Source organism: Marmota marmota, unplaced genomic scaffold, assembly GCF_001458135.2.
Source record: "Marmota marmota marmota unplaced genomic scaffold, marMar, whole genome shotgun sequence".
Classification (NCBI taxonomy): domain Eukaryota; kingdom Metazoa; phylum Chordata; class Mammalia; order Rodentia; family Sciuridae; genus Marmota; species Marmota marmota.
In genome coordinates, this window is record NW_025999977.1 from 30,321,991 (window position 1) to 30,334,765 (window position 12,775).

General features: G+C 36.6%; 1 protein-coding gene across 2 annotated transcripts; it reads right to left on the reverse strand.

Annotated features, from left to right (window-relative positions):
• Window positions 1–450: 450 nt before the first annotated feature.
• On the reverse strand, window positions 451–8,807 carry Morn2 (MORN repeat containing 2). Of its 2 annotated transcripts, XM_048804521.1 has the most exons (4): window positions 8,683–8,794; window positions 4,250–4,356; window positions 2,172–2,308; window positions 451–682 (listed from the first exon to the last, which is right to left on the reverse strand). In XM_048804521.1, exons 3-4 carry the CDS (start codon window positions 2,306–2,308, stop codon window positions 580–582), a joined length of 240 nt encoding a protein of 79 aa, XP_048660478.1. In that variant the 5' UTR covers window positions 4,250–4,356; window positions 8,683–8,794; the 3' UTR covers window positions 451–579. The 2 variants fall into 2 exon arrangements, with proteins under 2 accessions (XP_048660478.1, XP_048660479.1); XM_048804522.1 differs by lacking the exon at window positions 4,250–4,356 and having other exon boundaries at window positions 8,683–8,807.
• Window positions 8,808–12,775: the final 3,968 nt, after the last annotated feature.

The following is a 12,775-nucleotide window of genomic DNA, read 5'->3' on the forward strand; positions in this document are numbered from 1 at the left end:
TTCTCAGCACCATACATAAATAAATAAAGTCCGTTGACAACTAAAAAAATAGTTTAAAAAATTATTTCATGTGTATTTTTAAACAGGTGAATAAGCTATAGAGATTTGTTCCACATTATACCTGTAGTCAGTAATAATGTATTGTACACAACATGTTTGTTAAGAGGGTAGACTTCATGTAAGCATTATCACAACAATAAAAAATTTCAGTAGGGACCAAATATCTGCATACTTACAAAGGATAATGCAGGGAAGTTTTTTTTTTCTCCAAAAATAAACATGAAAGCACAAACAAGGGGAAAAAAAAGATGACAAAAATCCAGGATTGGAAAATTAACTTTGCCAAGATCTGGATATTTCTGCTATATGTATTAAAATAAGCAAACTCTGAATTGAATCACATAATATATTCAAAACTATATGATAATGAAAATAAAATTCAAAAAGGCATAAGTGAGTGATAGTTTTATTGGAAATTTTGTGAAGGTTATGTATGAAGTCATTTCAGATAACAAATTTAGCTGCCCTGCTTACAACTAAAGGCTTCAACTGCCACATTTAAACTTCAGTGCAAAACATCTACATTTGGAACTTTAGTCTCAGGCCTGGAGCAGCTGTGAAATGGAAGTTACCACTCCATTCTAGTCCATAGATATCGGTATATTCCCCTTCACCTTCCACCCTGCAATAGTGAAAAAGAAGTTTGTGCGTTAATCAAGATGAAGAATCTACAGACTGTCTAGCACATTACCCCTATGTGTGAAGCATATTTTTCCATTTTCAAATTTGGATTTAAAATGCAGAATTCTCCTTTCATATTGTATTTTTTTTTAAAAAAAACACTGTCCCAAACAAACACAGTCATTATAAAAATTTTGATGTCCAAAATTTTAGGATCACATAAGCTCACTTCATATAAAACCAAAACAATCAAAACATGAAAAATTTATATTGGTTATCTGGCTTAATTAGTTCACTTATTTATTTAACAAATATTTCTTGATCATCAACTAGGTTTGAGGTGATATACTCTGTGCTGTTTTGTTTTGTTTGTTTGTTTTTGGAGTGGGGGGTACTGGAGATTGAATTTAGGGGAACTCAACCACTGAGCCACATCCTCAGCCCTATTTTGTATTTTATTTAGAGACAGGTCTTACTGCCTTGCTTTTGGTGAGGCTAGCTTTGAACCCCGATCCTCTTGCCTTAGCCTCCTGAGTTGCTGGGATTACAGATGTGTGCCATCACACCCTGCTGTACTGGTATTTTCTAGGGCACTTTGGAGTAGTAAAAATGCACTCACACAAACAAACAGGCTTTATCCTATAGGTTAGATATTTTTTCTCCTTTTATCAGTTGGAAAAGGTAATCTGTTATTGTCACAAAATTAGAGTCAAAATAGGTGAACACTTGCCAGCCCACTTCAAAATGTATTCATATCAACCACCTCAATTCTAGAAATAAGATAGCAGTATTTATAAATGAACTTGAACTTGAACCTCCAGCTAGCATGGCATGGTATTCAGTGTGTGATCAAGCTTGCAAAGCTTCATTCATGTTTTATTTCACTTTTATGTTCCTATAAGCATATGCTCAGAAAGGGCAATAATGGGTATGCTTCTACAAATTGAAAATTAACTAATTTTGCTCAGATTTTAAAAATTAGCCTAATAAGATTAGGGATTTAGCACAGTGGTAGAACACTTGCCTAGCGTACATGAGGCCCTGGGTTCAATAACCAGGATTGCAGGGGAAAACAAAATTAGCCTACTGAAAAGGTATGCACATGTCAGGTCAAAATGAAATAAATAATTATGAAATTACTCCCAAGGCTACTTTAAAAATGCATCAAAATATTTCAAGTGAAAATTATTATTGGCCTAAATTTTCTTAATAATTGCAATAAGTTTTCTATCTGCAAACTGACTACAAAAAATTCTATACTAATAGAGAAGTAAAGGGGATAAACAAATAGTCTAATGAATTATCATTAAAAATGATATTCTCTTTTTGAAGCTTATGATAGTCCTAGCCTCTCTTAAAATACTCCCAATCCCCTAAAATAACAATTCTTAAAACTGAATACATTATCAAAGAATATTTAGCATTAACTAAATATAATATTTAAGCAAAGACTATTTTTTAATTATAGTAATTTTTAAATTTAAGCTTACCTATTTTCATTGAAATTTCCAGTGTACTTTGCCCCAGTTGGGAATGTGTAAGTTCCTAATCCATGAAACATATTGTCCTTAAATTGTCCTTCATATACTGCTCCTGAAAAATGCTCAAGTTTTCCAAAACCATTCATCTGTTTGTAACAAAGAAAATTCCCTCAGAAACAAAAACTTCAATTTCCCCCAGCCTTTAAAAAATATATTTATGTACATATAAATCTAACATTAAGTCATGGTGTTTGTGTCACCCTTTATTTCCACAAAAAGAAACAAATTTGCTAGGTGTGATGGGGCATGCCTATACTCCCAGCAACTTGGGAGGCCAAGGCAGGAGGATCACAAGTTCAACACCAACCTAGGCAATCTAGTGAGACCTTGTCTTAAAATAAAAAATAAGAAGGACTGGTATGTAGCTCAGTGGTAGTGTGTCCTGGGTTCAATCCCTAGTCCTGGAAAAAAAAAAAGGACAAATTTATTTGTCCTTCCTCTGTATCTGTCTGTGAAGCCTACTGAATCAAATGTTCTCATATTGAGTCATTTGAACACATGGGAGTCCATGATGATTTATTAGGATCCTCAAGATATATTAAATATATCAAAAATCTTCAAGTTTTGTTAGCTCAGGAATAGTATGGTATCACTAGTTCAGGCAATAGTAGAGAGCCATATAGAATGTGAATTTGGATTCAAAGTAAACCTGAGTACACATTCTTGTTTTATCACTTACTAGCTGGGCAAGAAATCTGAGTCTGATTTCCCTACTCAAAATGAGAGTGTTAATGGCATCTATCTCAGGAGATTGTTATTAGGATTAAGTGAGAAAATTATTAATGGGTTTTACTTTACTTCATAAACAAGAGATGAGAAAGATACACGATTAGCTCTCTACATGAGTTTAATATTAGGCATATGTTAAATATAATTATTTATTATTTTTATTGTTTGGTCTACTCATTATATACATATATATATTTTATTAATGGTAAAATGTATGGAATCATCTAGCCTATAGGATTATTCATTTACAATCAGTATTAAAAACAATAATAGATCAACAAGTATATGAAAAAAATGTTCAACTTCTAGTAATTAGAGAAATGCAAATCTCACTCCAGTCAGAATGGCAATTATCAAGAATACAGTAATAATAAGTGTTGGCGAGGATGTGGGGGAAAACATACATTGTTGGTAGCACTGCAAATTGGTGCAACCACTCTAAAAAGCAGTATGGAGATTCCTTAGAAAACTTGGAAGGGAACCACCATTTGACCCAGCTATCCCACTCCTTGGTCTTTACCCAAAGGACTTAAAATCAGCATTCTATATTGAAAAGCCACAAAAATGTTCATAGCAGCTCAAATTACAATAGCTAAACTGTGGAACCAACCTAAATGTCCTTCAATAGATGAATGGATAAAGAAACTGTTGATGTATATTCACAATGGAATATTACTCAGCATTAAAAGAGAATAAAATTATGGCATTTGCAGGTAAATGGATGGAGTTGAAGAATATCATGTTAAGCAAAGTAAACTAATCCTAAAAAACCAAAGGCTGAATATTCTCTCTGATAAGTGGATGCTGATTCATAATGGGGACAGAGCATGGGAAGAATGGAGGAACTTTGGACAAGGGGTGAGAGGGGAGGGGAGGGGGTATGAGGGCAGGAAAGATGGTGGAATGAGATGGACATCATTACCCTAGGTACATATATGACTGCATGTATGTGACTCTACATCGTGTACTACCAGAGAAATGAAAAGTTGTGCTCCATTTGTGTACAATGAATTGAAATGCATTCTGCTGTCATATATACCTAATTAGAATAAATAAATAACAAATAGAAAAAACAACAGTAAACTGGGCACAGTGGCTAACACTTGTAATCCCAGATACTTGGGAGGCTGAAGCAGGAAGATCCTAAATTGGAGGCCAGCCTGAGCAATTTAGTGATGTCCTGTCTCAAAATAAAAAATAAAATGTCTTGGGAATGTAGCTCAGTGCTTTCCTGGCATGTGTTAGGGCCTGGGGTCAATGCCAACAAACAACAAAAAACCTCCAAACAACAATAATACCTTGTCATCTTTCCAGTTTCCTGTGTAGACAATCCCATTAGGAGTGGTATGAATACCTATTCCATTTCTCTCATAAATTCCAGAAGATGTTCGTATACATTCACCATCTAAACAAGGGAGAAATACTAAAGATTTTTAAATAGGACTTGTGTTTGACTAAAAATTATAGTATTAATGTCTGGGGAAAAGACATGTGGGTTGTTTTTTTTGTTTTGTTTTGTTTTTGTCTTGTTTGCTTTTTTTTTGGCTTCCCAGCATTAAAACCAATGACAGCAGAGATAAGACAATACATGAACTCAGAACATCTTGTAACCACTGAGACCCAGGACCAAAAAGACTGGCAGATTCTATAAATTTCCATACAATCTAGACATAATGATGGAGTTTTGATTTTAAATCTGTTCATCTATTAGGATTTCTGTTATTTTACTTGAAATAATATCCCAATAGCAGTTTCATAAAATGTGAGTCTCATTTTTTTATTCTTAGGCTATTTAATATTCTGCAGAGGAAAAGTAATTGAAATGTATGCTTACCATACTTGTCTCCATTGGGAAATATAAAATTTATCTTGTACACTTCTGAAGTTGCTTTAAAAGATTTAAAAAGAGTCATATAAGTTTAAATATTTTGTGTCATAAGACCTATAAGTGAGGGTTAAGCACTACCTAAACAGACTCAATTCACAATAACACAACTATATTACTTGGTAGTTTCATGTCTAGTGTATTTTTATCTATTTTGGGGAAATAAATAATTTTGACTAAATGAGTGATCATTTAATATAACAACTTTATTAATGTGTAATTTACATATCACAAATTAATCCTTTAAAGTATATAATTCAATATTTTAGTATATTGAGTATATAGAGTTGTGCAACTATCACCACAATCTAATTTTAGAATATTTTAATTACCCCCCCAAAAAATCCTGTGCCCACCAGTACTCACTCACCATTCCCCTCAAAACTCCATTCCCCATTACCCACTAATCTACTTACTATTTCAATAGATTTGCCTATTTATTTCTTAGAAATGGATTCAATAAATGGTCCTTTGTGACTGGCTTCTTTCACTTAACACGTTTTCAAGTTTCATCAGTTTGTACCAAGTATCAAAACTTCCTTCTCTGTTCCTTCTTATTAACAAATATATTGTATAGAAATAGCATATTCATCACTTGATGTACATTTAAGTTGTTTCTAGTTTGAGGCTGTTAAGAATAATGCTGCTATAACATTGATGTACAAATTTATGTTCAACAGAGGTAAGGTGGTGAGGAATATTTGATTAGGTAATAGGAGGAAATATAAAATATAATAAGTGAGGAAGGAGGGAAGTCTAAGTAGAGTGAGTCTGGAATGGAGACCAGGTTTTAAAAAGGAAAAAAAGAAGACCACAAGACTGAGGGGAATCTCTGTCTCTGAACCCTGGAACACTTAGTAGACTAAATGCAAAATGTAAAAAAATATATTTTTTTCCAAAACTGAAGAAAATATATAGAGAATAAGTGAACTCTAACTTCTTGGACAGTAGACTCTATTAAGATGTTAGTCAAAGTGTGGCCTATGCGTAAGAATCAGCTTGAATATCTCTAAGTTCCTAGGCCCTACCTCACATCTACTGAATCTCTGCATAGGGTAAGGGAACAGATAGTTTTAATTTAAAAGGTAACTTAAGTGCCAACTGAGAAAGGTTGGAGGCTCATCTCAAGAGTTAATAGCACAATAGGTTTAAGACTTTAAAATACTCTAGCATCCTCAGAGAGAGAAGGAGGAACAGGCAGCTAAAAATCAATTAGCAAGGAACTTAATAATAAAACTGGTGAAATAAAACTTTCAGAAGGATTGGATAGTAGAATGGATTTAATTGAAAAGTAAATTAGTGAACTGGTAGATTAGGTCGAAATTTCTCACAGAAAGTAGCACAAAGAAAAATTCTAAGATAATGGAAAATAGATCCAAAATATTTAATGCCAGTTTAATAAAATTTCTAGAGGGAAAGAATAAGGGGAGGACACAATATTTGAATAGTCAAAAACTTGTTAGACCTGAAGAAAATGAGTGCTTGGACTCTAAATGAATACTAAGTAAACTGCACAGGTAGACAATTTGAAGTAAAATTCAACAACACAGAGACAAATGCCAATTAGGCAAACAAAAACCAGATTACCTATAACAAAGTAAAAAAAAATAAGAATCAGACTGACATAAGCAATAGTAGATATTAAAAACAAAAATGTGATGTATTTAAATCTTTGAGGGGGGAAATTATTTGAACCCAATGTTCTACCCTCAGCAAAAATATCAGTCCAAAGTGATGGAAACTAAACTATTTTTTGGACGTGGCAGAATTCAGAATTTAGTACTCACACTTTGTCCTTGAAAGAAATACAAGGAAATAAACTCTAATAGGGAGAAAAATGAATCCAGGAGAAAATAAGAAAACAAAAACAAAATGAGGAACAAAGCAATTAGTAAAAATGCATTTTTATTTTATTTTTGAGAAAAAAATACTTTCTGTTAAGTAATATTATTTTATGTCATTAGGAATTTTATTATTATTAACAACCAGGGATTGATTTAATCCCAGGGGGTGTTTAACCTCTGACCCACATTCCCAGTACTTTTTAATTTTATGTATGTATTTGTTTGTTTATTTATTCTAATCAGTTATACATTACAGAATGCTTTTTGATTATTCAACACAATTGGAGCATAATTTTGGACTTCTCTGGTTGTACCCAAAGTAGGGTCACACCATTCCTGTGACCCTACTTTGGGTATTTATTTATTTATTTATTTATTCTAATCAGTTATACATTACAGAATGCTCTTCAATTATTGAACACAACTGGAGCACAATTTTGGACTTCTCTGGTTGTACCCAAAGTAGGGTCACACCATTCCTGCAATCATACAATGTACCTAGGGTAATGATGTCTGTCACATTCCACCATATTTCTCACCCCCATCCTTTTTTGTATTTTATTTAGAGACACGGTCACAGTGAGTTACTTAGGGCCTTGCCAAGTTGATGAGGCTGGCTTTGAACTTGTAATCCTACCTCAGCCTCCAAAGCTGCTGTGATTACAGGCATTCTGCACCCAGTTTAGGAATTTATTATTAAGAAAAACTTTTAAGGGCTGGGGCTGTAGCTCAGTGGCAGAGCGCTTGCCTAGCATGTGTGAGGCACTGGGTTCCACCCTCAGCACAACATAAAAATAAAGAAATTCTGTCCATCTACAATTATAAAAAAATGTTTTTAAAGAATAACTTTTAAAATAGACTATAATTAGAATTCTGATAACAATATGGAAGTGCTGTGAGGAGTAGAGCACAATCTTGCTGGAATTCTGACCTTGTTTGGGATTAAATATAGACATCAATTACACTAAATCTTAGAAGAATAAAAATTTAACTATATTTGTTCATTTTTTCCCAGTCATTCTGATTTGGCTGTAGAGGTAAACAGATATATGTCTTCAAAATTTCCAGGAGGACAGGGACACAGAATTGCTTTCTGTGTTTAATGATCTAGAGATGTCCTTGTAAAAGCTCCAGCAGCAATACTGTACTTTTTTCCCTGCAACACACATCTCTTCTTTGGCTGGTTAACTCATCCTGGAGGAGTTGGAAAGTATAGTACAGTATTTAGGGGTTCAGGCATGCCCTGGCATTAGTCCACGTAGGTGAATGGGACTCCCCCTTTATAGTTGGACAAATGAGTTATGTCTCAATTTCCTCATCCTTAGATTAAATGAGCTAATCCACGTAAAGCACTAGGCTAGTGTCTAACTCTGTAGGTATTAGCCATTGTTATCCTGTAGCACCAGCTCAAGAATTGTCAGTCTCAAAGTTTTCTCGTTTCTCTTTCCCCCCAGATTCTTTTAAGAAGCCCCCACAGTACTTAGGGCTCTATTAAAACAATGCTTTCGTGTCAGAATTCCCTATCACACCCATCTCCTCAGGACAGGACTCGCGAGTTAATCAAATCTTTTTTGTCCCCCTCCTGAGTTCAGCGTTTAGTATTAATATGAACTGTCTATTTAGCGAATGAATGGCACTTAGGAAGGGTCATTAAATGTCTACTAAGCAGAACACTAAAAGTAATCGTAAAAGACACGGAACTATTTTCAATTGCCCTTAGAAAGTTCCACATTCGAAGCTTTGGAATGTTGGAACTGGACGGAACCTCAAAGATCGACGCCATCCAGCACCATGAAGGAAACTGAAGCCCAGAGAGGCTGGCTCTTGCCTAAGGTGTCACAACAACGAATTCGGGCTGAATCAATGTTAGAATCCCCCCCACACCGCAGTGTACACAGATTTGTCACACCCGGTCGGGAGTTACCGGGCCGAGCTCTGGCTCCCAAAAATTCTATTTACAGGTGCCCTTCCCCGCCAGGGCCTTGGGAGGAAGGGCACTCACTTGCTGGAGAGAGGTCGGAGAAACTTTCTGGACTCTGCGATTCCCCTTGGGCCGCCAGCTCTGCGGTATGGAGGGAGCAAAGCGCTAGCCCACACAGCTCCCAGAGCGACTCGGTTGCTTGGGCAACCGGGCAACCTCTCACCCGGAAGCGAATATGCGATGAGCCAATCAGGAGGCGCCGAAGCTGTGCAGCCGCAGCTGGGCCGCCGCGGAGCCGCTCCAGGTGAGGTCCATGGGGGTGGCTGAGTCCAGCTGCGACCCCTTACCCCTGGGCGCCGCCTCCCGACAGCCGGGAAGCATAGCTAACCTCCCTTAAGGCGGATCAGTGGTGTGTGTTTGTGTGCGTGGTTTGTGCGTCGCCCCAGTTGTCAGTGTGCGGCCGCCTCCCTGCTCCGAGAGTGGTCAGCATCTGGGGAGCATCCTGTCCCGCTGTGCCCCAGCCTGGTTTGCCTGGCACCAGTGTATCAGGACCAGCAGGATCCCAGGCCCTGGGACCGGACCAGGTGGGCTGCAGCGAAGGTTCTCCACGCTCAGGCTTGAGGCGGGAGAGCGGATTCAGGCTTGGAGCGGGGTTGGATTGGAGGGGCTCAGACTCGGCTTCCTGTCTCTGTCTCCATTTCGAGTCGAGTTTAACTATTTGGGGAAAGGATTAGGAGCGAAGAACTGTACGTGTCTGGGTAGCTGAATGAAGCTGGATGATTCTTTCTGGTCCGAGATTTGCATGAGATAAAAACGGAGTGTCTTCAGTTTTCTGTGCCCAGTTTGGGGCGATGCTGTACGTGGGAGCCAAACTTGGGTGTGAAACAAAGGATATTCTTCGAGCCAAACTTAGGTGAAGAAAGATGGAATCTTCCAAGGCTAGATGGAATAGAATAGTGGAATCTAAGCCTGTGGATTGTACAACATATTTCTTATTCTCCCAAAATGTCTGGGTAGAGAGTGATATTGGATACAACGACAGCCAGAAAGTCTTTATTCAAAATTTTATGTGCAAAATTTCAGATCAAGTTGTAAAGGTAACATTTTCTGGATTGGTGTGAGACAAATTGTTTTAAATCAGTTTAGTATCTTGCTTTTTTCCTAATGTTTCTCAGTACATAAATTTACCTGGACTGGGTGATTTTTTAGGTAAAGTTCTGATTTATCTGTTTGATTTGTATATCCTTTCCAATTTTTCTAAGTTTTATTAACAATAGATAATTATTATTGCATAACATTAATAAATTCAGTTTGTCCCATTGTTTTGATCACCTGTTAATCTTTTAACTTTTTGTGTTCTGTTTTTATAGAACTTATAATTTGGCTTCTTATACTATTCTTATCTACAAGGAATCTGGAGTCAGGGATTTGTAATGATTGAGTCTTCAAATTCAGATTGGAAGGATGTGTTAATCATGTTTTTATTCTCTATGATGTTTTGACATTTTGAGGTCCTACCTGGTGAGGAAGAAACTGCCCTTTCCAAGGTTAGCTAACAAAGGACCAGAGTCCATACTCCCCAACACTTCCTTTTCCAAGCTCACACATCAAGCCCATATTGTCCCTTCCCTAAATCAATCAAGGACCAGATACTGGACAATTAGGGACAGCCCTCCCTGATGCCTCCCAGGGCCTACCTAGAATTATTCAAACTAGCTAGTCCTTAACTGTTTGTCCTGCCTGGCTTTTCCTGCAGAAGCCCCAAGAAAGGCTGTGGCCTGATGAAAGAAAAATTGGGGGTTGCCCTAATTTAATTATAAGGGCCAGAGGATGGAGGGGGAAGGAAATAATGGAAAGTAATCAGTTATCAAAAGACTGTTTATTTTAAAACTTTGACTCAAATCCCATCATGGCCAGCCACTGTACCCTGTTTGTGTATGAACTTCCCAGATTGTTAGCCCCACACAGTCCAGAAAAGTACTTTTCTTTGCCTTGATAAACTTTTTTTGTTTTTGTAATAGAGATCCCTTCGTCTTGAGAGTCTTGGCTTCACAGCCTAGGCCTTCCCTTTGTTCCTTTCCACCAAACTGCTGCCTGGCACAGCATGCTTTCTGGTTCTAGAGTATTTATGAGTCAGATTAAACTTTTGTTTCAGTGTCATTGACCTCTCCATGTGGCCAGTTGGTCATCCTTATAAATTAACAACTGGGCACAAATCAGAGAGAAGCCAAACTACCTTTAAATTTTGGATTAAGATAAAAGGGGTGTGTGTGTGTGTGTGTGTGTGTGTGTATGTATGTGTGTGCGTGTGAATGAGAAGTTATCATGGAAGAATCTCAGCTTCAGAGTCAAATGGATTTCTTCAAACCGTGATTCCAGGCTTTGCTTATATAGTTGGTGCTATTAGGCAAATCACATATGTTCCTTGTTTTGGTTTCCTCCTCTGTAAAAAATAGAAAATTATATTTATCTGACAATCTTTTGGAGTATTAAGTACAATAACCCTACCTTTCCCTTCAATACAGACTCATATATCCAACTACCTTTTATACATTTCCATTAAAGTATCAAATCAACCTCTCAAATGTTAACAAAGCCAGTCTAATCTCATTATACTCGCCTCAAATTCATTCCTCCCCAATATTCCTCTTCTAAGTATATGAAACTACTATTTATCCATTTAGCGCATATCCAAAAGTCTTATCATAATCTTGATTCTTTTCTCTCATACCACTTATGTAATTTATCTACCTTTAAAATGCGTTCAGAACTTGGACCACTTAACTCCACTGCATCTATCCTAGTTCAAACCACTGTATTTTTTCTCTATCTTGAACAACTGTATCAGTTTCCTAACTGACCTCTTTGGTTTTTCTTCACTCACCCCAACTTTATTTGTCAAATAGCAGTTAGAATAATTGTTTTAAAACATAAGTCAAGCTTTTGTCCCAGCTCTTTAGTAGTGACTTCCTATCATATTTATAATAAAACCCAAAATCCTTCCCTGGACTTATGACCTTTTGTACTCTCTGGCCTCATCTCCTTTCCTCATTTCATACTTCTTATTATTCATCCAGACCAGCACATACCCTTTTAAAAAAATTTTTTTTTTTAGTCTTAGATGGACACAATATCTTTATTTTGTTTATTTATATGTGATGCTGAGGATCGAACCCAGTGTCTCACCCGTGCTAGGCAAGCACTGTACCACTGAGCTACAACCCCAGCCCTATCCTGAACTCTTAAATCTATCATTGCTTCTACTTAGAATGTTCCTTTCACGAGTATTTCATGGCTTATTCTCCCAATTTGTTCAGATATCCATTCAAACGTGATCTCAGAGAGTCCTTAAACAACTACTCTGTAACAAAAGCCTCAAGAGGTTGTTTTTGTTTTTGTTTTTCCTTGATAACACCTGCTCTGGTTTGAGTATGATTTGACCACTGGGAAACTCAGATTGAAATTTGGTTGCCATTTTGATGATATTGGGAGATGGGGCCTTTAAGAGGTGGTTAGGTCATTAAGAGAGATTATGCTTTTCTTGAGGGAATGGGATCATTCTCATGATAATAGGTTATTATAAAGCAAGGCAGCCCCCCGTGTTGTGTCTCTTCCTCACATACACACTTGCCCTTTTGTTTTTCCTCCATGTTATGATACAGCATGGGCCCTCACCAGAATCAGAGCAGATGTCGGCATCATATTCTTCTACTTCCCAACCTCCAAAACTGTGAGCCAAAATAAACCTTTATTCTATAAATCCATCAGCCTCAGGTATTGTGCTATAGCAACAGGGAACAGACTAAGACAGTACTTATTTGATACTATATATCTATTTATTGTCTGTTTTATCCTTTAAAGGATATTTCTTCATGAGGCAGGAATTTTGTCTTCACTGTTATATTCCCAGGATCTGATATACAAGAAATGGCTAGATGAATATTTCATTGTTCATTGTTTATATATGTTCATTCACATAACATTTCTGCCTGATATTAACCTAGCAACTCCACCTTTCTTGTGGTTTCTGTTTGTATAATTTGTATTTTTCCATCCTTTTACTCCTGATTTATTTAAACCTTTAAATTCATAGTGTCTCTCCTATAGATAACATATAGTTAGTTGGGTTTTTCCTTCCAAGATGATAAACAAAAAAAAAAAAAAAAAAAAAAAA